This window comes from Aulonocara sp. 'chitande type north' Nkhata Bay, linkage group LG8 (assembly GCF_057382095.1).
Source record: "Aulonocara sp. 'chitande type north' Nkhata Bay isolate Kocher_YH1m ecotype deep benthic linkage group LG8, A_spYH_male_GT1.1, whole genome shotgun sequence".
Lineage (NCBI taxonomy): Eukaryota > Metazoa > Chordata > Actinopteri > Cichliformes > Cichlidae > Aulonocara > Aulonocara sp. 'chitande type north' Nkhata Bay.
The window spans coordinates 8,807,564-8,832,910 of record NC_141351.1 but is presented as its reverse complement, the minus strand read 5'-3'; the positions used below and the strand labels follow the sequence as shown (position 1 = coordinate 8,832,910).

Genomic DNA, 25,347 nt, shown 5'->3' with positions numbered 1-25,347 from the left:
TGCACCATGTTACAAACACATAAAAAAACTTCCAGGCTGCATAGAAGAAGAGTGAATATGTGAAAAAGAGGCTTTATAGGGCATTTGGGAAGTGTTATCCCAGCCTTCCCTGAGAATTGGCTCCAAGTGCGCCAAAATAATTAGATACTTGAATACCTGGGCACTGGCTGTTTGAATTCATGTGAGTATATACATATGGATGCCATGAATAAATCAGCAGACTTGTATGTCCGTGTGCTTCAACCGATGTGGTTTTTATTAATGTATGATGAGATAATGCTGTGACGGAGGCCAGCCTGATGGCTCTCCGAGCGTGCGTCCACTGGCTTTGTTATTGCATATTTGTGCTCCAGCAGCAGCAGCAGGCTACACCCAGCTCCAGGCATTAATAACAGGGACTCTTCCTATTCAAACGCAGTCTCCAGACCATCACAGAGCTGTTGTGTTTTAGCAGAGGGCTGAAGAGTGGACACAGATAAACCTCATCTTACTTGAATTTTAAGCAGAATTTCCAAATGTCTTTAAAAAAACATAGTAGAAGAAAGAAAAACATCTGAGTGTCATCTGTTTTTGCCTCGGTTGCTGTTTCCCCCCTTTTTCTGTGTATGGGACCCAGACTCATGCCAGAGAGTTGTGTTTTTTGGCAGGGAGGACGGGGTGACGTCGACAGGCGTGGTAATAACAATGAGAACACTATTAAGTCCAGACTACGCGGGGTCTCGGAGAAAGAGAGAGAAGGGGAGAAAAAAATGTAGGGTGTGCCCTTAAAATATGACATTTATGTATTGAAACTCATACCTGAGGTGGTAAAAAACTTTCACTCGAACTGAAACAAATGCAACCACACTTTATGGCACTGGAGTTTCCTGTGAGTCGGGGAGTGCGCACAGAGAATCCGAGCAGTACAGTACATAGGAAATGACTCATAGGAGTGGAGCTGTTAGCGTGGGTGTGTGCGCGCTATTAAAACAAGGCGCAGACTCCTCCGTATGACTCACTCTGATGCTCGCTTTTCCATGCTGAAAACCAGCACGGACTGTTAATCAGATGAACTTTCGGGAATTGTGTGGCCGACAGCGAGCAGCTTTCCCTCCGCAGACATCATGGCTTTAAACGCTCTTTGCGCGCTCTGCGGACTTATTATTGCGGCGGTGACCACTTTCCATGGTGTGAGCGCGCAGAAAAGTAAGTGAAATACGTTTTTCCCCTCCCTCACCTTTTTTTTGGGAAAACAATCTTTACTAAAAGAAAGAAAGAGCAGGGGAATACCTCGTGTGCGTTAAATGTTCCCATTTTTTATTCTTATTCCTAAATTTTAATTCATAAGTGCTGGCGTGTTTTTGCGTGACCACTGGTCAGAGTCTGGTGGTTTGCTCTGCTTATAATGGAGTCAGATAGTGGGGTCTGCTTACAGAGCCGCTTCCTTTACCAGCTGCATTTCTCACCGGTTCCGCATTCCGATCGCCTTATTTCACCTCATCCATCCGAGCCTCTCGGTGAGAAGGACAAGCCACATGGAAATGCTCTACCGCCTGTGTCCATTTTGGACAAAGACACGTTTATAGGGCCTCGAAAAAAACAAAACCCGAAAAAACAGAAAACCCAGCTTTTTAACTTTGTTTCCACAGCGCTCTGAAGTTTTAAGTCTTAATCCCACCGGAGAACACCAGGCGCAGAGTGCACCAAGAACATAAAACTCTGAATAATTAAATGGGTTAGGGCCATTTCCTCAGGCATTAAAGTGCCAAATGCGTTTCCAAAGAACTAACAGCAAACCCTGTGCTTTAATCTTGATTCTATCTGTGGGAAATCTTCTCTACATCTGGACATCAGCTGTTGATCCACCCACCCCTTCCAGTTCATGACAAAATACAACACCCCCACACCCAAAACACCCTTTGTCAGACTAGGTGTTGAGACTTGCCAAGGTCTCTTAGTCAAAAAACAAAACAAACAAAAAAACCTAACATTTTGGTTTTTCTCTCCCACTCCACACTGATTTGAAAAACTTAACCACAAGAAACACCTGTGGTATTAAAGAGATGTAGAGATGAATGATTCAGCTCCTTAACCTTTTAGCTTAATGCTTGAAATGTTATCAGTCCCATCAAGTTTCGGGTTGCAGAGGTCACCCAGCAGTCAGGCTTCAGTTCCTTCCAGTTACCTTTTGAACTCTTGTGCTGAAGTCCAGCTGCATGATGTAGTGCTGAAATCATGAGGAGAAATGCTTTACAAGGACTGTGACACATTTTTTTACTGTGACCAGAGCTATAAAATGAGTCAGTCAAACCCTGGAGGGAGACTGGCTGTGGAGGATGGAGAGTCTCTGAGGGCCTGAGCATGTGGCTGTAATATAACCAGAGAGTCAAAGTCAAAGGAGGTCAAAATGTTTCAAACATGAGTGTGTGAGCAGGTGGCTTTTGACTACAGATGGTCTAACAATGACCTGTACTCAAAAACCATACAGCGGCATACTCATGCAGGTCTCAGAGTTAACTCTGGATTTCTTCAAGCTGTGACTGATGAGACAAATGAAGTGAATGTAAAATGTTTCCCAAGTAAGGTTCAGTTTGGACTGGTGGATTTGGCCCAGTGCTCTCCACATCCCGCAACACAGAAACATTTGTCTTCTTTAATATTTAGCTTTCATTAATCAGCAGCATAGATGTGACAGCTTTTTAGCCCAGAGTTCCTCCTTCATTCTCATTTGGTAGCTTCTTATACTTTCTGTAACCTTCATTTTTTCTAATGGCCAGTAGGGGGCAACTCGTGTGGTCAGAAAAACAGTAAAAATGACCATACCTCTTACTTTCTTTAATACCTCAACACCATGTTTCTGATGTGTTCATTGTCCGATTTGCTAGTTTCAACTTATGTGTAATACAACCTGATGTTCATTTTGTAAACTATGGTTGCCATTAAAAATAAAACCGACACCAAAGCCGTGGATGCGTCACTGTGCGGCTCGCTTATGAATTTAAGCTGCTATGGTCTGAATATTCATATGATGGCATCTTTATTTAAAAAAAAATTAAGATGTTGAGTCTGAAATACTAAATTTGAGACTTCAAGAGATAAATCCCCATCAGTGATGTCGCAGTGGCTGTGGCCATCTTTTATCTACAGGCTATGGTCAGGGCCCCTTGCATTTTACCCCTTAAGCACAGATTTTCAATGTGCAAGCTCTGATAGCCTTCAACAGATGTCCCTCTGTCTTTTGTCCTGTCTCCATGATGGAGACGGCTGCCTCTCCCTGAGCCTGGTTCTGCTGGAAGTTTATTCCTGTTAAAAGGGAGTTTTTCCTTCCCACTGTTGCTAAGTGTTTGCTCATACAGGCTTCTGTATTAATGTTTATTGTTACTTTACAACATAAAGCAGCTTGAGGCAACTGTTGCTGTGATTTGCAGCTATATAAATAAAGTTGAACTGAACTGAATTAACTCATCATCTGAAAACAGATGTCCAGAGACTGAACCCGAATGTTCCCTGCTGGTGTCGTCATTGTTGAGTGATTCGTCACCATAGCTAGTTTGTCTTCCAACCTGTGGTTAGAATTGTGAAACAATGTATTTTAACTGAAACCATGACCTTTTCATAAGCCTAACAAAGTAGGTTTGATGCGTAAACCCAACCACACGGCAACTGACAAAAGTAAAAAACAACAACACCCATCAAAAAATAGCATTCCCAGAATGGAGGGCAAGATCTGTCTCCTGGGTGGAAGTCCTCCAGCCGGCTTCAGCCTCTTCATGCAGACTTTTTTTTTTGTTTTGTTTTCAATATCTTTTCAGCCAAGAAGGTGCTGCTCTGGAGCACTACCCCTGAATGTTGGAAAAAATGTTGAAACCAAGCATCAGTAATGTGACGAGTTCTTAGGTAGCAAGCTCTGGTTTGACCTGAAGTGCATCCTAAATACTAAGAATATTTTAATGTCACGCTTCCAGTTTGCTATGACGACTTCTGGTAAAATATTTATGAAGAAAAAAGAAAAAAAAAAACACACCTCTGAGGCAAAGCCGAGATAAGCCTAATAATGTCACGGTGACATTATTAGGGCTGAACCATAGATACTACGCTTTTGTTTCAAAGCCTATTAATTACTCCTCCTCAACTAGAGTGAATTATCACTTCAAGAGTCTTTATTATGTAAACTGCTTGATGCTCGTTAAATTGACACATTATTAAATGTGGGATCTATTTTACTTCATTTGCTGCAACTTTGTTTCACACTTTGCTGATAATACTTTTATGTTACTTTTTAAGTCAGGCTTTTGAACCACAGAGTAGGTCTTGTGATCAGGAGTAAAGGATTTGAATACTTCAGCCATAGCACAGTACTAAAGAGATTTACTTCATATTGGTATTCATCACTTCTTTGTTTCGTTTTTCTCCAAGCCTACCTGATCTGTTGTAGTTTCTACTTTCCCCTTTGTCTGCTCCAGCACTGATGAGGCGGTGCATCGTCTCCTGAGCTCGGTGTAGCAATATATTTGTTACATGTTACTGCCGCAGTTTCCTATGCCTTCATTTCCCTACTTTGATATGCGTCAGGTTCACCTCTGTGAGTTTTGCTATTGCTGTCAGCGGTGGTTAAAGCCAGCAGTTATGAAATGTTACCACAAATCATGACTCGGGTAGTTTCTTGTTAAAATTGTTGAGCATAAAATATGTTTTTTTTTAATTCTATGCAAATGCGTGTCTTACACATTTGATGAGGAATGATTATCATCATTTATCAAGTGTCTCTGGGTGGTTTCCTTGTTGTTATCTGTAATGCTGTCATGTCTGGTATTGTTTGACCTCATTAGGTTGACTTTGTGTTGTAATATTGTTTTTGCAGAGATCGTACTTCATGCATGTCTTCAGGGCATTAGTGCATATGTGTTTCTTAACCAAATGCAGGATGTTAAAGCTGGAGAGAAAACCGCACACTTTTAAAACAATAAAACGGCCTCTGCTCTCAGCCTGTCTCACATCTTTAGCCTTGTCCTTTCCTTATCATCTAGGAAGTGCATGGCTTTAATTGTCCGCCTGGCTGGCTGCCAGGAAAAAGAAACGAAGCTGTCCATCGTGGCTGCGGAGGTAGACGTTTTCTGTCTCGCTAAACCAAACTGCCACTTCTTTTTCTCACAGATGCAAATTTATTCTCTGGAAGTCTCACATAAACGCGCATAAGACAATTCGACGGAAGCACTCTGTGAAAGCACATCCTGCTCTTCACACACATGGCCCGAATGTTCACGCACGCCAAACCGACTACTTGTCTGTCGTGCAGATGAGATGCACCGACAGATTCTCCACAAAGGAATTTCCCAGTTTCACTTTATGAGAAGAGAAATCATTTGATGTCCTGTTCAGGTCACATGTTTTTACTGTAATAAGTGGATGGAAACCTAATTTCTCCTTCAAACCACCTGATTATGGTTTATTTGGTTACCTTCTAGGATTACAGTGTAAGGTTTGAGATAATGACCGGAAATGAAATGTCACGACTAACCTGCTTCTCTGTGTGTGCAGGTCCGTGTCGGAGCTCGGAGTTTTGGAGCTCAGACTATGATGGTTGCTTGCCCTGTGAATCATGCAAGCAGTACCCGAAAACCCCGTCCTGCAACACATGTGAGCCACTGAGTCGCATCTGTTAAAACATCTGTTAAAACTTGCTTGTCGAGTGTTAGAGCTACCATGAAAAATTATTTGCCCCCTTCCTGATTTCTGGTCACACTTACATGTTTCAGATCATCAAACACATTCTAATATTGGACAAAGATGAGCTGAGAAAATACAAAATGAAGTATTTTGGTGAAGGTTTCATTTATTAAAGGGGAAAAAGCTATCGCAACCAACCTGCCCCTGTGTGAAAAACTAACTGCCCTGTCTTGTTAAATCAATAATTAACTGTGATTAAACAATTTTTTGGAAGGTTCTGCTCCATTTCATGAGCCAGACACAGACCTGATTACTGCCAGACCTGCTGAATCAAGAAGTTACTTAAACAGAACCTTTCTGACAAAGTGAAGCAGGCTAAAAGATCTCAAAAAGTAACACATCCTGCAGGATCTGAAGAAACAGCTCAGAAACAAAGTCTCCGACATCTATCAGACTGAAAGAGTTACAAAGACTTTTCTAAGGCTTTGGGACTCCAGTGCACCACAGTGAGAGCCATTATTATCTACAAATGGAGAAAACATGGAACCTACCAAAATTACCCCAAGAGCACATCAATGACTCACCCAGGAGACCCCAGAACAACATCTAAAGAACTGCAGGGCTCACTTGCCTCAGTTAAGGTCAGAGTTCACGATTCAACAATAAGAAAGAGACTGCACATCTTGATGATCCTCAAGCCGTTTGAAAAATAATCTGTGGAACTGACGACACAAAAGCTGAAGGTTTGAGTCCCGTTACAGCTGGTGTAAAACATCATACCAACAGTCAAACATGGTGATGGTTATATGGTGGTCTGGGGCTGCTTTGCTGCTTTAGGACAACCTGCTGTAATTGATGGAACCATGAATTCTGCTCTGTGCCAGAAAATCCAGAAGGAGGATGTGCAGCCATCAGCTTGTACCCTGAAGCTCAAGCACACTCAAGCTCAAGTCCACCTCCGAATGACCCGGAGACAGCAACATTTTGGAGTGGCCTCATCAAAGTCAGGACTTAAATTAGATCGACATGCTTTGGCATGACCTTAATCAGGCTGTTGGTAATGGACAACTCTCCAGTGTGAATTAAAATGATTCCACAAAGTGGGCCAAAATTCCTTCACAGCGATGAGAAGACTCATTGCCAGATAAGGTGGCAGGACCAGTTATTAGGTTTAGGAGGTCAATACCTTTTCACACGGAGCCATGTAGGTTTGGAGAGGTTTCCCCTTAATAAGTGAAATTATTATTAAAAACTAGTTTGCACTTACCCAAAGAATGCCCTCTTCTTCAGCCTGTTAGTAAAGCAATCTGTCGTAGAAAAGATGTGAACCAAATTTTCAGTTTCTTGTCATTTATATTGGTGAGTTTTGACATTAATTGCCAATAAAAAAACCCAAATGGCTTCTTTTAGCTGTGTTTAACACAAAAGTGTTGGTGTTAAAGTGGAATTCTAATGGTGTTTTTTTTTTTTTAAATAGGCAAATCAGTGGATGAGACACCTGACGTGTGGAAACTGGCAGCAATCACCAGCTTCTCAGTACTGGCTGTGGTGCTGGTCAGCGCTGCACTGATCATCGGGGTCATGGTGCATCGACGCAAGTCGCACAAACGGCCTTTACGTGGTAAGACGCAGGAGAAAGGTGTTTCCTTTGATGCATTATTTTAGTGTAAAATGAAGGGAAATGAAGTTCACTGCTTACAGTTGTTTTCCCGCTGTGTGGGAAAACAACTGTATTTTGATCCTGGAGAAATCTGAAAAACTGGAGGATGCTTAGGGAAGGCCAATAGTCTGCTGTGCATTATCTTGTAATTATGAATTAAACGTAGTTTCGTAGTTTCCGTCAGCTACTGAGTATCAGTGGTAAGAGCAGCATTTGCGCATGCAATTATGATTTCTTGGACGGGGTTAGGTAATCCTCTTAAAAATTGTTTGGCGTCTCTGGTGTAAAGCAGTTCTTGGTAAACGCGAGAACAGTGTGTGCTGCTCCTGTTTTGTTTTTTTGTTTTTTGGTGTGAAGACTCTGCAGCTGAGTCACAAAAGGCTCAGGATGTATTTTATTGTATTCAGATTCACCGGGGCCTTTCTAACAGCAGGAAAAGGATAACTAAATTCTTGATGCCCTTTGTGTTGTCACAGCTGTTTTGGAGGAGCGTCAAAAACATTGTTTTAAAATGCTCATTCATTTTTTTTAATCTTCACTTATTACAGAACCTATCGAAGAAACTGCGGGGCCACTTTATCAAGCTTAAACCACTCAGTAAGTATCACATGACTCTCTCGCTGTGTGGTGCAGCCAATCATAAGAAAGGTAGAAAGAGGCACAAGTGTTATTTCAGACGGCGTACACAAAGAACTGCGACTCCTTCAATGCTAATGTGAAAAATAAAAATCACAGAGTGGGAAACCATAATAATGGGTCCACCTTTGAAAATGTGACTGTAAAGCGAGGTGGACTAAACTGCTGTCACTGCCCCCACAGCCTCATCGTCCTCTGAAAACTGATGTAACAGAACCAAGGAGCCACTGGTTACCAGCCGGGAGGAGGAAACCTCTGAACGACGAACCGTGTACTCTGACTGCAGGGTATACCTCGACCAGAAATGGACCCTTTTTATTTTTTTTTTATTTATTAGACTGGTTGGTGAAGAGATAAGCTCAGTTCTCATGCTTGGTGTAGGTCCAGTGGTTAAGACGGGACTTGCCATGAGCAAATCTCACACCTCTGTAGGTATATTAACAGCATTATACTAGTGGTATCATCTTTTAGAACTTGTGTGCCTTCATATTCCACTCCGTTGAGATTTTGATCTGGATCATTGGGGGGGGGGGGGGGGGGGGGGGGGGGGGGGGGGGTTAGGCAGGTTTGACTGAGAATTAACCGTAAAACTAGAGTCTGTACGCCTGCATTGCGTTGTGCTGTTTTCCGCAGGACTCCAGTGAATGTAACACAGCTACATCCGCCAGCTGGGCCACAGTTTGATCCCCCCTGCCGTTCAGCGGGGTAACACAGGGCCTCTCTGCTGGTCATTTACCACAACAGCCTCTGAAAGATAGATCACATGTGAGTAACACATACTGTTTGGCACATTAAGGCCATATGAATGTAGCTACCTTTTTAAAAATCTTTTTAGGTGAATTGTACTCCAACCTTTGTTCCTGCCAGTACCTGTTCTTGTAGTTGCCTGACGCAGTGAGAACGCTGTTGAGTAAAGGAGCAAACTGTACTCATGCACTGTTACTGGGTCTCCTGAGACCAACACAGACCATTTATTGCAGGTCTCTAAAATATTGTCTTGTCTGGTTTTTTTCCTTTTATTTCATTTAGAGTTTAGATATCATTTTAGCCTAAAACAAACCCTGACTTCACATGACTGTTGCAGCAGCGCTGTGTAACCCAGGATGCTTGAAACACTAGACGTACAGCCCCAAACTGCTAACATGTGAGAATGTTGTGAGGAATGTACTGCAGAGAGGAAAACTAACTACACCTACAGTGTTTTAAACAGAGCTTCAGCAATCACAGCGCTTTTCAGATCTGCAGCAAGGCAAAAAAGAAAAAAGAAAGGATGGTTGCAACTGCAGTGGTCTGTAATTTTGTTGCCGCTGAAGCCAACACGAACCACAGCGGACAGGGTTGTTGTCTTCAGCTTTTTTTTTTAAAGTTTTTTTTCCTTGCGATAATTCGACACCGACAATGTTTCAGGTCACGGATCTGTCTGCTTGTGGGTGAACCCTCTAGCAACAAAATTGGGGAACCATTTATATTGTCTGTTTTATTGTTTATTTCTTTTCTTATTTTTTAAAAGAGGTCTATATTATTTATTTTAGTATGTTGAGCTGTTGTAATGCAACAAATGTGACAGACAAGCACAGTTTTAAAGAGACACCAGTGAAGATCTTTTCAAAACGTCCACCAGGCCAGCTATTACTGAACAATATCTTAACATTTTCTACTTGTTTCTGTTGCCTTCTAGTTCTTCTTGTATATAATGTAAATGCACTGGCTTTTACTTAATGCAATCTTTATAAACTGCTTTTTGTGTAGCAAATGTATTTTCACAATAAAACTGACAATTTCCATCACTGCTGCAAGTGTTTTTCTTTGAATTCAATTCAACTTTATTTATATAGCGCCAAATCACAACAATGGCCGCCTAAAGGAGCTTTATATCTCATGAACCCCTATGAGCAAGCACTTTGGCAACAGTGGGGAGGAAAAACTCCCTTTTAACAGGAAGAAACCTGGCAGAACCAGGCTCAGGGAGGGGCGGCCATCGGAAAAATACTTCAACCTTCAGCAGTGTAAAAACTTGGACAACAAACACATTTTTCCCCAAGTCTTTTAATTTATTTCATCTAAATTTAAATAATTTTCTCATTTTTTTCTAAACTAAGTTCTAACAAAGAAGTAAAAATCTACGCTTTAGAGTGACAAAATAGTTATATAAATATTAATTAAATACTAAGCAGATATATATTTTAACACTGAAATCCAATAAATGAGAACATGTGGTATATGTATTTTTATTACACAATAGCTAATCTAGCAGTTTTCTTCTGTTGAAGAAAATGCAAAAAAACAAAAAACCATTAAATAAATTTACAGAGATCCAATCATCATCTTCGTTCTAATATATACAGCGCACTGAAATTAAACACGAACCACAACAGCAGACTGTGATAGTGATCAATGACAGATCAGTGCGAAAGGTTAAGTGCCAAATGAGGTGAGACCGAGAATGCGGTGCAAAAACAAGTCAGTTTAACTCAAGTGTGCATGTATCGTTTGACATCTTACAGGCTACTGTGGCATACAAAAAATAAAAAAATTAAAAATTAAATCTGACAGTGAGGTCAGTTAAATTATTACGATTGTTACACAATGACTTTAAAAAATGTAACAACATGGCACAAGGCAAGCTGTGATATTAGAATCAGTATACTGAATCCGATCCCGCTCGACTCCATACAATGGTTAAGACAAATGAGACGCACTCGACTCGTGCACTGAAACAATACTTTCAGCATATTGCTTAAAACGTTACGACCCGCACACTAGCTGAGGTGATTCATCAAGCAGCCGACTTGTCGCTTGTCAACACGGCCCTCCTTAGGCTACAAGTGTCGTCTACACATGTGCAAATATAAATCTGAAAACCACAAACTGCAAACAGACGACCGCGGTGAGGAGGAAACTGTCTGCACAAACTAAAAGCCCTAAGTCTGATGCTTCATCCGTGCGATTACAGTGTATTCTCTACTGATAAGCTGTATGAGGCATTTAAGTAGCAGTCTGTCAGGAAGGCAGGGCATTCGAGGTATTTCATGCTTTTATGACCAGTGCCAAACAAAAAAGAAAAAAAAAAAACGTTAGAAAAACAATTCCTGCGTGTCTACTTTTGATAGACGCCTAAAGTGTAAGAAAAAAACAAAACAAAACAACAAAAATAAAACAGGCACATTACACAACTTGACCAAAAATAATAAAAAAAATAAAATAATTGCACATCTTGCAACAATAACAGGTTTATGAACAGTAAATATGAAACCGGTTTTCACTATAAATAAAGCTCTGGTAAGTTTGTATTTTAATAATTGTGCTTAGTAGAAATGAGGCATTATGGCCGTGGACAGACAGGCGAAAAAAAGGAAAAATAAAATATCCCTGCAGCAGAGGGATCCAGTCTCATTCATATAAAGTGGTGGGCAATGTTTCTGGTATGTTTAGGTCTTCTTGTTCCTTTAGAGGTGACGCGTTATACTGCCCCAAGAGGGGTGGGTGGGTGGGTGGGGGTCACTGAATGGTTTGATGAGGATAAAAACGATGGTGTCAGGGCTCTCACTTTAGGGCCTTGAGCAATCATGTTGGTTTCTCCTTTAATTTGTTGCCTGTTTCCATAAGCATGGGTGCAATGCTAGTGTTGACTGTTTTAATGAAAGTGTAACTAGAACTGAGGAGATCCAGGTCCAACGATACATTAAACAAATTTACAATTAAATTTACCATTAGAAAAAGAAAAAAACATTTAGAGTATAACGCTCAGAGAGAAATGAGGTTTGTTAACATCAAACTGCTACAATCAATGTACGTTTTAGGCACTGGCACTGAAATGTGACTGATGCTTTTCAAAGATGAAAGAAAAAAAAACAAAACACAACCCAAAAACAACTATGCTCAGTTTGAGAACAGATTTTCTAGAATGTATTACACATCAGGTACGTTCCTTTTAAAGGTTAACCCTGAGTGCTAACAATAACACACCATCCTTGGCTCGCTCGGTCCTGCCTATTCTGAAAATTAATGAGTAACCAATCGACTGATGAGAAATCCCTCAAAGGCTACATGAGTTTTAGAAGACAGCTTTTACAACATTCAGAAAGTTTTTCCTAATAAAATATGCGAATAAAAATAAGAATAAATTAATAAATACATCCAATTTAGCATACGATGTCACTCGACGTGAATGTCAATATTGAATATTATTAGCAGTACGACTATTTATTTCGTAATATGGTTTCAGTTAATCACTTTGACCTTTCAACACACCCAGAGGTATTTGACTTAAAATTAACCGGCCTGCCTGATATGAGGAAGGCGAGCAGTCCCTCAACACTGATGGCAGAGCTAACAAAAAGATTCAGAGTTATATACAGTTTGTATATTTAGTTTCCCAGGGAACTCACAGAGGCACTGAACACAATTATACATAGCGAGAGTTATAACAGTACTGTTGTACAAAAATGTGTCATCGGCTTTATGTTCTTACATGAACCTTCTCTGTTCACTTTGGTTGGCTGGTTCATCATTGAGGAATGATGAGTGAATACTAATCTTTTCATCACCTGCCCGGTTTTAAGGGATCCAGTGTATCCATGGGAAACATTCAGGCCTTATTAAAAGCTGACTAACAATCCCTCTGGAGATGTCCCATTGATGTCACCATCTGTTTTTTTTTTTTTTTTTTTTTGGAGGTAAGACTGGAAGTCAGTGATGAAAAGTGCGTATCTTCAAAGGAGCATCTGTTAGAACCAAGGAGCACTTTCTGAAAAAAAATAAATACTGTTTTACAATTACTGATCGAGGGATAAATAACACAAGCATATGAGGACCATATGTCCTCTTCTTTTATATGCCATTTAGTACTTCTTTAAAGAAAAGACCCCATGTCAAGGTCCATAAATGCATTAGCGTCCATGTTAAATGAGGAGTCGAAGGTCTGGGTGTTCTGGTGCATCTTCTGATGGTGCCGCAGGTTGGACTTGCTGGAAAAGCTCTTGTCGCACAGCAGGCAGGCAAAAGGCTTCTCTTTGGTGTGTATCCTTCGGTGACATATGAGCTGAGTGGACACCCGGAACGCCTTCCCACACTCCAGGCACTGGTAGCGCTTGGGCTCTGTGTGAATCCGTCGGTGGTTCTTCAGGGCCATCAGGTTGGTGAACTCCTTCTGGCACACTGAGCAGAAGAAGGAGCCCGTCTTGTGGCTGTTCTTGTGGTTGAGGAGGGAGCCGGCGTGACGGTAAGTACGCCCACAGTGCTCGCAGACGTGGCTCTTCTCCTCTGTCGCAGAAGTGTTGTTGTTCTTCTCTGAATTAGGAATGCTTCCTGGAATATGGGACAAAGGTGGTGGAACTTCACTGTGCATCCCTCCCATTCCCATGGACTGACTGACTCCTGAGTCCCAGCAGAGGTTGTTATCTATAGCGTCATCCTGGTCTTGTTGGTAGTGGTCCTGAGCCACGTGGTGCATGTTATGGTGCTCCTGATAGCTGGCTGCGTCGGGAAAGCTCTGCTGGCACAAGCTGCAGACCACAACCTGGTCCTTTGAGTGCACCTCCATGTGGCTCTGTAGGTGGGTGACCAGACAGAAGGTCTTGCCACACTCGGGGCAGCATTGACGCCTCATCTGGGAATGTATCTGCAGAGTGACGGGATCGGGAAATGTTTGGAGACACAAGGTGCAGTGGTGGAGGCTTTCGGAGTGTGTCTTTTTATGATTGAGAAGGGAGCCCGCATGGCGATAGGAGCGCCCACACAAGTCACACCTGTGGCAAGAAATAAATAAAATTAACAAACAACAACAGGACACTGCAACTCAAAATATGTTAACCAACAGTGAATGATTTATAAAACTATTTGTGACATTACAGTTAATGTTCGGTACATTGCAGAATCAAACTAGAATTACTGTCTCATAACCTCATACCCTTATTAACCAGACAAGTTATAGCCGAAGCCCACAGGCAGCAGTTTTTGTATTTTTCACACAAATCCTATGAAGCAAAGTGTTGCAAAAAAGCTCTCAGTGCTCAGCTTTTCCCCCCCTCTCCCACTGGTCTCACCGTACTTTCAGTCCAAAACTTGTCGAACATCACATAAATCAACTTTAACCTTGATGCACACTCAATCATCCAGGTAAGGAAATCCCCAAAAGTTGATTCTGTTCATTTGGACGTAGCATTTTCAGTGTGAGAAATCTTTAGTCAGTCATCAAAGTGGCTTCTTCAGTCTCAGCTGACTGCAGGTTTCCCCAACCTTTTTAAACAAGACATTTGCATAATGACTGAAATCACCCCCACAGATACAGCGGCCAGGGAAGCAGAAGAACATCATATCAAGAAGGCCCTGAGTAAATGTGGTAAGCCACCTAAAGTATTCTCCAAGGCGATCCAGGAGAGATCAGCTGCTGCCTAAACAAACACCCTTAGTGATCCCTTATGTGTCAGGAGTATCTGAACAGCTTAGATGCATTTTCTCAAAACACCGCGTCTCTGTGGCTTTTAAACCCCAAAACGCGCTGCGCCAAAAACTGGTCCATCTCAAGGATCGGGTCCCCTGACACACACAGAATAATGTAGTGCATGCTGTTAAGTGTCAGGAGGGTTGCTGTGATCCATTCCTCATCAGGGAAACCAAACAACCTCTGACCTTGGATGGCACATCACAGAAGAGCTAACTCATCAGGCAAGCACTCTGCCATCTATTAACACCTATAGGCCAGTAGCCACTCTTTCAATGATGGGGATGTACACATCCTGGACAGGGAGGAACTCTGGTTTGAGCGAGGAGTCAAGGAGGCCATTTATGTGAAAAAGGAAAGACCATCTCTAAATCAAGGAGGCATAAGGGTACATCTTTCACCATTTCGCAACGCTGTGATTGCAGCCATTCCCCAACTCTGTGAATGATACTCACAGCCATAGGTCAAAGAGTGTTTGAGAGGAGTGTTGTGACAATAAGGTCACTGATGCTTTCAAAAAACAAACAAACAAACAAACAAACCAAAAAAAAGAGATTGTCCATTGACCTTTTGGATATGAACATTTATCATTTTAAACATTTTTGTATATTTCTGATCATAATTATTGAAAGAATTCTCTAGTTGTAGCTAAACAAGGTCACAATGACATCTGACCTCCAAATTATTACCACTTCATCCTCACATTCAAACTCAAATGATATCAGGTTAACAAGAATGGGATAGAAGGTTTTACAATTAAATTTATGCACAACTTTAAAACAAAATGCTTTAAACCATGGCTGCTGTTAGCACTCATACTTAAAAATGAAGCTGTCAGTACTCTCTAGCAAAATTTGTTGTAGTGATATTGTTTCTTATGCAAACACAAGTTGCTTAATATGCATGAAAAAAATCCCAGCTTTGTCTGCGTCAGTTTAGCAGGGGATAACGTATCAGTCTGGCCAAAGTCAGGCTTTATCAAAATGACACACACACACAAAAAAATAATCAACAAGTGAAAGAATTAGAAAACCACTCCAATAATAATTAATAGAAAATACTTACATGAAACACTTGTCTCCTCTCTCTGACTGCTGGACTCCAGATCCTGCGTTCTCCTGACCTCTGCGGCAGCGATGCCTCTTCAAGCCAGACCTGCCCTGGAAGCTTTTCCCACATGAAGAGCAGCTAAAGTGATTCACCGCCCGATTGTGGACCCTCTGGTGATTGTGCAGAATGCTGGCGAGACGGAAGGCCTTTCCGCAGGTCAGACACACGTATTTCTTCTTTTGCGTGTGGATGCGTGTGTGATTGCGCAAAGCCATGGGGTTAGTGAAGGGCTTAGAACAGAAGTTGCAACAGTAGTGCCCCGTCTTGTGGGTATTTTTGTGATTCAACAGTGAGCCTGCATGGCGATAGCTGCGATTACATATGTTGCACCTGAAAGGTCGCTCCTCTTTATTTGGAAACGTATTTAAATCTGCTTCCCTGCTACCCGAAGGTTGATCACAGGTGTGGGCTGCCAGCTGGTCTGCAGAGAAAAAGGCCTGTTTACATTCCTTACACTTAAAGGCTTTAGATTTTAGACCCCTTCTGACTCCAGACCTATCTTTTCTGAGGTCTCCACAGACATGAGCTAAAAGCTGCTTCCTTCCTCTAAAGCCCTTTCCACAGTTTTGGCAAGAGTGCCTTTTATATGCAAAGTGGGTGCGTAAGTGGTTCTTCATTGCTAGCTGGTTGGTGTAAGTGTTGTTGCAAACTGCACAGGAATATTGACCCGTTTTATGAGAGTTTCTATGGTTAACCAAACTTCCTGCATGGCGATACGTGCGACCACACTGGTCACAGGCAAAAGGTCGTCGGTCACCTGCATCCTCCGATTTCACTGACATCTCCGACTTTGTCTGCGTTTCTCTTTCTTCAGTTGGCTCCTTGCAGCGCAGAGCAGAATTACAATCCTGATTGGCATCTGAAGCTAAGGGCTGCATTCCTCCATCTGACCTGGTCCCATTCATCTGCATAAGGGCCTGGATCTGGCTATTGAGTTCCTGGATTTTGGCTTGGTTCTCTTTGTGCCTTCTCAGGTGATTCAGTAGCTGCTTCTGAATTTTGAAAGCTTTCCCACACTCGTGACACGTATGCCTAAGGAAGGAGACAAGGGTTATAGTTAATTCTATGTTTGAAAAACTGGGCACAATCTCCACAACAAGTAAAGCCACAATGACAGAACACTTTGACTCCGTGACAGACAAAAACACAAATCCGACCCTATAAGCAAAGCTTTGTTTTTAATCCCTTCTTTCCAACAAGCACAGATCATCTATAAAATTAATTAATAGTATTAATAGTGTGCATTCATGCCAAACTAACCTCTTAATATCAAAATGGGATCTCTGATGATTTTTAAGGGCCAGCAGGTTGTAGAAGCGTTTCTGGCAGACGAGACATCTGAAGACACCCGTTTTGTGTGACTTTTTGTGGTTGAGGAGGGAGCCAGCGTGCCTGTATGACCGGCCACACTGATCACACTTGTATTGACGTTTCTCAGTATTGACCATGTCTTTGTCAGCACCCGTGTCTTGGTGCTGGGCAACCTTGTTTACTTTCACTTCCTCCTTGCTGTCCACTAACTCCTGTTTCCTCTCAGCTGTGCAGTTGTGGTTCTCAAGATGATGGTAGCTGGTGCAAAAGATGCCACAGCTTCCACAGATGATGTTTTGCGCTTCCTCCTTGCTTTCAGAAACATCATTATTAATGTGGAAAGGTTTAACATTATCTACCTGGTCCTGATTGTGCACAAGCTGATGAGCAATCAAGTCTTGCTGATTGGCAAAACTTTCCCCACATGTACTACAGATCATCATTTCTCCTAACTCCCCATCTTTCAAATCTTCATGAGAGGATGTGGAAGAAGGACCTGAGCTTGTAGGAGTGCCGTGGGATTGTGTGTGCCCTCGGAGATGGCTCCTGAGAGCCCTCATGGTTGTGTAGCTGTTGCCACATATGGAGCACTGATAAAGGTCACCATCATCTTCCTCATCTGTGTTAACATCTTCTTGGCCACTGTTCAGCCGTTCACTTCCAACATTTTCTTGGAAATTTTGTTCAAAGTGACTTTGGTTGTGGCTAGCATTCAGACCCTGGAACTCAACATTAATTCCTGGATTTCCAACTTCACAATGGCCATTACTGACCTGGAAGTTTAAACTGTTGTGATAGTCACCATTAGTAGTGTTATGTTGCTGATTCAGCAATGGGCAGCTGTGAGACTTAATCCCTGCAATATCTGCAAATGTCTCACCACAGTCTGCACACATGTGCCTCTGCATCAGGTGTTCATTGTGAGGTAGATGCACAGTCATATCCTGGGAGAAGTCCTGATTAAACTGCTCGTGGTACAGTGCTCCATTCCTGCCATCAATTCCATTCTCCTGATCCATACAAAGCACAGGATGAGCACTGTTCTCTTCTTCATCCTGGGAGGAGAAGCAGCCCTGCTGGTTATCCAAAGTCAGAGGCTCTGAGGAGAGCCAGTCTCCCTCAGCACTGAGATTAAGAGAAGACGGCTGAGCTTTGTGGAGGCGAAGATGACTTTTGAGGGCTGCCAGGTGAGGGTAATTCTTCCTGCAGATGGAACACTGGTAAATCCCAACCTGATGTGACCTTTTGTGGTTGATGAGGCTCCCAGAGTGCCGGTAGCTTTTACCGCAGATCTGACACTTGAAGGGACGCTCATCAGAATCTACAGTTGAAGTCTCTTCAATGTCAGGTGCATTGCAATTATTTTGTGTGGGCATCAGGGTAGGACTGAGAGTGTTTGTGTCCATGATTGGGGGATCTCCCTGAGTGCTATTGGACGATGGGGTTTGATTACTGGAGCAGTCAGAGTACATGTGAGCGTTACTTCTAATCTTCTCTTGTGTATCAAAGTCTCCATGACTATCCATTGATGACACCGGAGGAATATTGTTTATAGGAGAAGCATAAAAGTTGGACTCGGGTGAAGCAATACTGTTTTCATATGATACACTGTGGCTCTCTGACAATGGATCTTGAAGACCAAATGACAGAGATGAAGAGTTATGCATTTGGATGTGTTCCTGGAACTCCTCATTGTTTGGGAAAAGTACCTGACATAAATGACAAAAGTTTACTGGAGCATCTTGGCTCTGAGGTGAAAACTGGTCAAGAAGTGTGCCTGCGTATGACCCACCTGTCGAAGTGAGGTCAGTCCCGCCTCTCGCCTTGTGTGTTCGCTGATGGCTGTAAAGGGCAGCCATGTTACTGAACAGTTTGAAACATACTGTGCACTCAAATGTTCCCACTTGGTGAGTCTTTTTATGGTTGGTCAGGCTTCGATGGTGTATGTATGACTTGTCACATAAATCACACCTGAATGGTCGATTTACTGCATCCTCTGAGGTCTCCGATTGCACATTATAAACAATCTCAGCCTTGTCCTCAGATGGGCCATTTACTGTGGAAATCCCAACGCTGGCCAAGTGCTCACTAAGATGATGTGGGTGATCGTTTTCAAGTTCATGTCTGTTTTTATATGAGGAATATTCCATGTCCACCTTCCGATATGACTGCTCTTTTGCTTGTCTGGCAAAATGAACCCTCTGATGTGTAGCCAGCTGCGTTGCCAGGCGAAAAGCTTTTCCACATTCCGCACAGGAATACTTTTTAAGGGAAGTGTGGCTCCGGAGATGACTCTTCAGGGCCGAGGCATTAGAGTTTTCTTTTCCACATATATTACACTGAAAAGAACCTACTTCGTGAGTCTTTTTGTGGTTAGTTAGGCTACCAGCATGCCTATAACCACGTCCACATTCATCACATTTAAACTTGCGTTCTTCATCTCGCTCCTGATGGCACTCCATATGTTCGACTAGACTGGGCATACTGGGACACACCATACCACACTGTTTGCAAGGAAAACCTGTTGTCCTGCCATGGTCTTGCAAAGCCATCACAAGATATGGACTGAATTAAGTGCGCCAGACACAAAATAGGGCGGAAATGCATTAGATGCCTTTCTTATCCATATAAAAAGAAGGCAGTTCTTTATAATATGATGCAAGGACTCTCTATGGGATATAGCCACAGAAATACGTCAAAAACAGGTCCCATCAGATCACTGAAGTGAGTTGAATTTGAAGAATCCAGAGAAATGGAGCTGTGGAGAACAGAAACAGTATTAGTTTTATAAAGCACGTCAAATTAGACACTTTAGGACGCCGCAGATAACTCATTACTATTAAACTCATACAAATGAAAAGTACAAACTTTTAGATAACTATATTACAGAGTTAATGTGTTACCACCAGTAGTCAACATGCATGAGGGAAGACGTAATAGCGGAGTGTAAACAGTCTGACAGGTTTTGCTATACCTCTGCACCAACAGGCTAACTGAACTAGCTATGTCAATACACCAGGAAAACAACGCCTGTCAATGCAAATGTACTGACACTGTAAATCCGCATCACTCTCCACATCGTGATCAAAAGCGGAGCGGATTATGCACGCTGTCGTTGAGTTTTTAGGAAGAGGAAGAAACTTAAATATGAATGGTTTCAAAATGCAGTGAGCTAACATTAGCGGAGTGTGAGCTAGCATCATCTTGGCTAGCTAAACAAACATTGCACCTACTGCAGCAGAAAGCGTTTTTAAACGCGAAACTCCAAAGACCAGCGACTGCACGGAGTTTAATACCTGCGGGAGTAGTTATTCCAAGCGAGCCCCAAAGACCTATATTCACTCGCTTTTTTTTAAAAAAAAAATCACTTTTGTGTAAAGGGCAGCCCCCCTTTTTCCAATTGTCTTTTTTCTTCCATCCCCATTTCCACATTGCGCTTGTTGCTAGGAAACAGGAAATGTGCAACAGAGAAATAATTCCCTCTCAAAAGTAACTCTACTAGCTCAAGATGCAGCAGCTAATCGATAAACCGGTAAAAAAAATAATTATACATATATATATATAATACGTTGTTTTTAAGCAAATAAAAAGCAGGAGGTGAATGTTCATTTTTAGTTCATTCTCAAAATATCTTACATAATCCGCCCCAAAACATACTGGTTAGCTAAAATAGCTAGATTTGCATTTAAGTTGAGCAGTTGGGCAAGCATCTTTCCATTTTAACACACAATTGTCGAACTTTATTGGGACTGTAGTATCTTACTAGAGGGCTTATTGTACATTTATGATGTGTGTTATAAAATAAAATTTTATAATTAAACGTATTACACGCTTGGCTTTCCAAGAGCTGTCGTCATCATGGTCCTAGAGCCGTCCGCTCTCGCACAGCCAGTCAACGGCAGCCACCGTGTCTCACAGTAAACGAAGCCCTTTACCGAACGGCGATTAATGCCCTGATTCCGGTAAGATCGACTTTTGTTTTTCTAATACACGCAAGCAACTAACTTAGCTAAATACATGCTGTACATGTACAGTAATGATGATGATGGCACTGTGGAATGAATCGGTACAGCCGGTCCTAAAGCCAGCCATTTTGAGTTAGTGAAAATATCTAGCAAGCTAAAGCTAGCGGAGGGGTATACGTACATAACACGCCCGGGCTGCTCGTAGTACCATCACCCTAAGCTGCGATCTCTGGTGTTTTTCTCTGGTCGTGCACATGCCACTTGTTCATCTTCATGCACTATGATCTCTGACATTACCTCGCCAACTTCCTTTGGCATTAAAGCGGCTAGCTTATTGTCCCTGAGGTCCTAATGCCAGCCATTTTGTTATTAACTGCACACCCACATATTTCTTTTATTATCTGACTGATTATTTCTTATCCCTCAAAACCCACTTTCATTAAAGTTGTACTCTTCAAATCCATAAAAGTCATAGGACTTAACACCCTCATGTCTGTGGAAGAATTTTTATCCCAAGCTGCCAATGGTGTGTTTTTATTTTTTACATTGTTATTAAACGGTACATTTTTTTGCCATCATCTTTTTTTGTAGATGTAAAGATGGCCTCTGCTCAGCCTGCAAGTCCACCTCTTGCTGCGGAGTACACCCCTCCTGTGCAGGATGAAGAGGGCCAAGAGGAAGAGGTGGAGAGGGATCAGCCTGCAAAAAAACGTGGCAGAGGCAGGCCTCCGAAAGCCAAACCCCTTTTCAAATGCACTGCATGCACAGAGGCCTTTAAGAGTCTGTCAGCTCTGCAGAGCCACAAGCAGTCGGCACATGTGAAGGAACGGCAGCAGCACCCATGTCCCGAGTGTGCCAAAACATTCTCGAGCAAGGCTCAGCTCTCAAAGCACGAGCGCACTCACTCAGCCCAGCGCCCCTTCCAGTGTCCCAGCTGTCACAAAGCGTACAAGACGCCCACAGAGCTGCGTAACCACAGCCGCTCTCACACTGGGGAGAAACCTTTTGTATGCACAGAATGTGGCAAGGCCTTCATGCAGGCGATATGCCTCAGGATCCATATGACACAGCACAGTGGAGAGCGCCCGTACTCCTGCCGTCAGTGCTCTAAGAGCTACCCAACCCTGTCCAAACTGAAGGTGCACATGCGCTCTCACACGGGAGAGAAGCCATACTTGTGTGCCGAGTGTGGGAAGAGCTTTGCTGACCCCTCAGTGTTCCGAAAGCACAGAAGGAACCACCAGGGCCATCGACCGTATGCTTGTGACGAATGCGGCAAAACATACACTGAGCTGAAGGACCTCAAAAACCACGAGCGTTCCCACACTGGGGAAAAACCCTACCTGTGTTCGGACTGCGGCAAGGCCTTCTCCCGCTCCTCCTCCCTGGCCTGCCATCAGCGCATCCACTCGCAGAATAAACCCTATAAGTGCGAGCAATGCACTAAAGGCTTCACCCAGCTTTCTTCCTATCAGTCCCATCTCCGCACTCACTCTGGTGAGAAGCCGTTCCTCTGCCCACAGTGCGGCAAGATGTTTTCAGACCCCTCCAGCTTCCGTCGGCACCAGCGAGCCCACATGGGATTCAAGCCCTACCCCTGCGATAAATGCTCCAAGAGGTTCCGGCAGCCGGCCGACCTGGCCGTACACGAGCGCGTTCACTCTGGAGAGCGCCCGTACAAATGCCAGAGCTGCGACAAGGCCTTCGTAGCTTCCTGGGATCTGCGGCGCCACATGCTCGTCCACACAGGTCTGAAGCCATTTATGTGCACAGAGTGCGACAAGTCATTTGCTGAGCGCTCCAGCCTCAACAAGCACCGGCGTGTGCACTCTGGAGAGAGGCCTTTCAAATGCGAGGAGTGTTTGAAGTCATTTGTGGTGTCCTCAAGCCTGCGCAAACACGAAAGAACTCACCTCGCTGAGCAGTCTGAGCAACAGCAGCAGCAGCAGGAGACAGAGGCTGGGTCACCCTCAGGCTTCACTGCCCACACAACTCTCCCTCAGTTCTCTTGTACTCACTGTGATGCTACATTTGGTACCTGGGAAGAAGTTCAGACCCATGAAAACCTTCACCCCATTGACTCTACCCAGTCCGTTGCCAAAATCGTGTCGCTGGGCTCGCACATCTGTAAAACCTGCCACGAGGAGTTTGCACAGCTTGCAGACTTGCAGGAGCACGAAAAGCAGCATCCCAAGCCGAGGCCGCACGTCTGCGACAGCTGCGGCAAGGGTTTCCTCAACAAATCGGGACTGCGCAAGCACCAGAAGATCCACTCCAACAGCAAACCCCACAGCTGTCCCCACTGCGGCAAAGCCTTCCTGTTCGCCGCGTACCTTCGCAAGCACTTACGGACTCACGCGGACGCCGCACCGGTTGCCACGCAGCTCGCCGACATAAACATCATTCACACAGACCCCCTGCCTTCTCCTCCGACCCCCAGTGAGGTTTCTCCCTCGTCGGTCGAGCCCGGCACCATGTCACTGACTGTCCCGACCGTGACTGTCCCCGTCACCGCTTTCCAGTCTCTTCGAGAGTACTTAGTCAAAGAAGAGGGGATTTAAGCTTCTCTGTCATTTTAATTCCACACATATTTACCCCGTGGCCTTAAAGCTGTTTTTTAGATGGGTCTGACTTTTCAAAATAACTTCCTTAAGAAACATCAAAAACGCATTATCCTTATGTAAACGGTCGACATTTGGTCTTTGTTTTGTATTGCTGCAGTATTTTTAAAAACAGTTATGTGTATTATATGTTAATGTATTAAAATATACAGTATACTGTACTATAAGTACCTTACTATAAAATTGTCGTATCTGTTGTAATCTCGTCATAAAAATCCACCATAAAGAAAACAAACGAAACCAACAATTAAATCCTTGGCTTTATGGCCGACATGTTTTTATAAAACATTTTTAAATGTTTTTTTGAATCTCTTTTGTCTGAACAATTTGTAACTGCTTCACTGTGTCGCTAAAACAACTTGTCAAGCTGCAAAAGGTCGCTGGCATTCAGAAATGCCAAGAGGAATCACATTTTTATGCCAATAAAAACGTGTGTGCAACAATCAGTAATAATCGGAGATTCACTGTGTTGTGGTCCTGTTTTTTGGGGGGGGGGGGTTTGTGAGTCCGTGTAGTGTTTCTGTTACTGTTGAGGATGAAGATGTACAGAAAAAACTGAGACAGTGTCAGCAGATCGTTTGGTGAGAAACTAACACATATATTGATGAGCGTGACGTTTCTTGAACCCATAAAAGATTGAAGGCAAAGCCACAGTGATTGTGTTCTATTAGTGCGCTGTGACCCTGCAAGGTAATATCTCTTGTCTGCTTTACTTGACTCCTATTATACACTAAGATGCTCAGACACAAACAGAGCTGTATGCATTTGCTGTGACATTTGTAAATGTGTATAAAATTAGTGTTTTTAAAAAAAAAAAATGTTTGATGCACTATAATCTGTGTCCAGTTGTAGCAGTTTGTTGGTTTTGTCTGTGTTTGCACATTTGAAGATGGAAAACCCAACTTTGGAGATGAGATCTACAACTTAACTACCATAATTTAGCACAAAAGCAAAATGATCTCTCATCATGACCTAATATGTCACCTAATTGTTTATATGTTTCACCAGCTTCCTCTTTTATATTACCAGGAAAAGTGACAATGGCAGCAATAGTAACGGGCCTCATCCCAATCCTGAGAACAGCAGTGGATACCACCGCCACCTACAAGTGCCGCTCCCTGTGGTTCGGCCTGCTGTGTGTCCGACTTGTGGTCCTCTTCTTTGCTGAGCTGCCCTTCAGCAAACTGGATGCTGACTTCACCTGCAATAGCAGCACCCCCGATGTCTGCACGAAATTCTGTTTTAATGAACGATTCGACAAGCCCATGATAGTGGCTTGGAACTTCATGTTTGTCGTGGTTGTCATCTCTGTCCTGCTCATGGAGTTGTTCACCTCCCACCTCCGCACAATGGCGCAGAAGAGGAGCTTCAGGATGAAGGCGGATGAGAAGCCGGAGACTCAGGGGGCAGAGGAAGCTCAGACGGTGGTAGGCAGGGGCAAGATGATCATAGATCTCCACAAAGACAGGAGCACCGTAGGCTTCTACCTGCTCAGCATAGCTCTGCGGATTCTGGTTGAAGCCTGCTTTTTATTTTTGCTGCTTTATTGGAACCTGCACGCACTCCGTGATGAACACACGTGTACAAAAGAAGGCTGCAAATATGTTTGCATTTTGAGGGCTGCCCCGGAGAAGCGCATGTCTATTTATGCTTTAGCTTCTATCTCAGGCATAATCATTATTTGCTCAGTTTTGTTTTGCGTTTACTCTATTGTCCACTACCTCTGCAACGCTTAAATATCAGACTCCATGTACATATTCCGTGGGTATGAAATGTGCATACATACATATCCTGTTAATTTTGTGTCTTATATTTCTATAAACAGAGCTTTATGGTTATAATTAGGAATATTATACATGTATAGTACTACTGAAATAAAAATCTCAAAAACTGCTTTGTTGCATTTCGTTATGTTAACTTTTGTTTTAGAGTTGTTAAAAAAAAAGTGCTATGAGA

At 43.0% G+C, this 25,347-nt stretch overlaps 4 protein-coding genes across 8 annotated transcripts; 3 read left to right on the top strand and 1 right to left on the bottom strand.

The window, feature by feature from the left end:
• The first annotated feature begins 974 nt into the window (after positions 1-974).
• On the top strand, positions 975-8,465 carry LOC147323093 (uncharacterized). The gene is made up of 5 exons (XM_086303267.1): positions 975-1,185; positions 5,518-5,616; positions 7,124-7,267; positions 7,855-7,903; positions 8,126-8,465. Exons 1-4 carry the CDS (start codon positions 1,104-1,106, stop codon positions 7,893-7,895), a joined length of 366 nt encoding a protein of 121 aa, XP_086159393.1. The 5' UTR covers positions 975-1,103; the 3' UTR covers positions 7,896-7,903; positions 8,126-8,465.
• Positions 8,466-8,934: 469 nt separating this feature from the next.
• Positions 8,935-21,038, bottom strand: znf646 (zinc finger protein 646). Of its 3 annotated transcripts, none has more exons than XM_086303243.1 (4): positions 20,952-21,038; positions 16,755-19,563; positions 15,450-16,526; positions 8,935-13,689 (listed from the first exon to the last, which is right to left on the bottom strand). In XM_086303243.1, exons 2-4 carry the CDS (start codon positions 19,355-19,357, stop codon positions 12,795-12,797), a joined length of 4,575 nt encoding a protein of 1,524 aa, XP_086159369.1. In that variant the 5' UTR covers positions 19,358-19,563; positions 20,952-21,038; the 3' UTR covers positions 8,935-12,794. The 3 variants fall into 3 exon arrangements, with proteins under 3 accessions (XP_086159369.1, XP_086159368.1, XP_086159367.1); XM_086303242.1 differs by lacking the exon at positions 20,952-21,038 and adding an exon at positions 20,634-20,783; XM_086303241.1 differs by lacking the exon at positions 20,952-21,038 and adding an exon at positions 20,102-20,257.
• Positions 20,260-23,857, top strand: znf668 (zinc finger protein 668). Of its 3 annotated transcripts, XM_086303247.1 has the most exons (3): positions 20,263-20,337; positions 20,651-20,767; positions 21,362-23,857. In XM_086303247.1, exon 3 carries the CDS (start codon positions 21,370-21,372, stop codon positions 23,329-23,331), a length of 1,962 nt encoding a protein of 653 aa, XP_086159373.1. In that variant the 5' UTR covers positions 20,263-20,337; positions 20,651-20,767; positions 21,362-21,369; the 3' UTR covers positions 23,332-23,857. The 3 variants fall into 3 exon arrangements, with proteins under 3 accessions (XP_086159375.1, XP_086159373.1, XP_086159374.1); XM_086303249.1 differs by lacking the exon at positions 20,651-20,767 and having other exon boundaries at positions 20,260-20,337; XM_086303248.1 differs by lacking the exon at positions 20,263-20,337 and having other exon boundaries at positions 20,479-20,767.
• Positions 20,270-25,268, top strand: gjz1 (gap junction protein zeta 1). The gene is made up of 2 exons (XM_086303250.1): positions 20,270-20,337; positions 24,421-25,268. Exon 2 carries the CDS (start codon positions 24,432-24,434, stop codon positions 25,125-25,127), a length of 696 nt encoding a protein of 231 aa, XP_086159376.1. The 5' UTR covers positions 20,270-20,337; positions 24,421-24,431; the 3' UTR covers positions 25,128-25,268.
• The last annotated feature ends 79 nt before the right edge of the window (positions 25,269-25,347 follow it).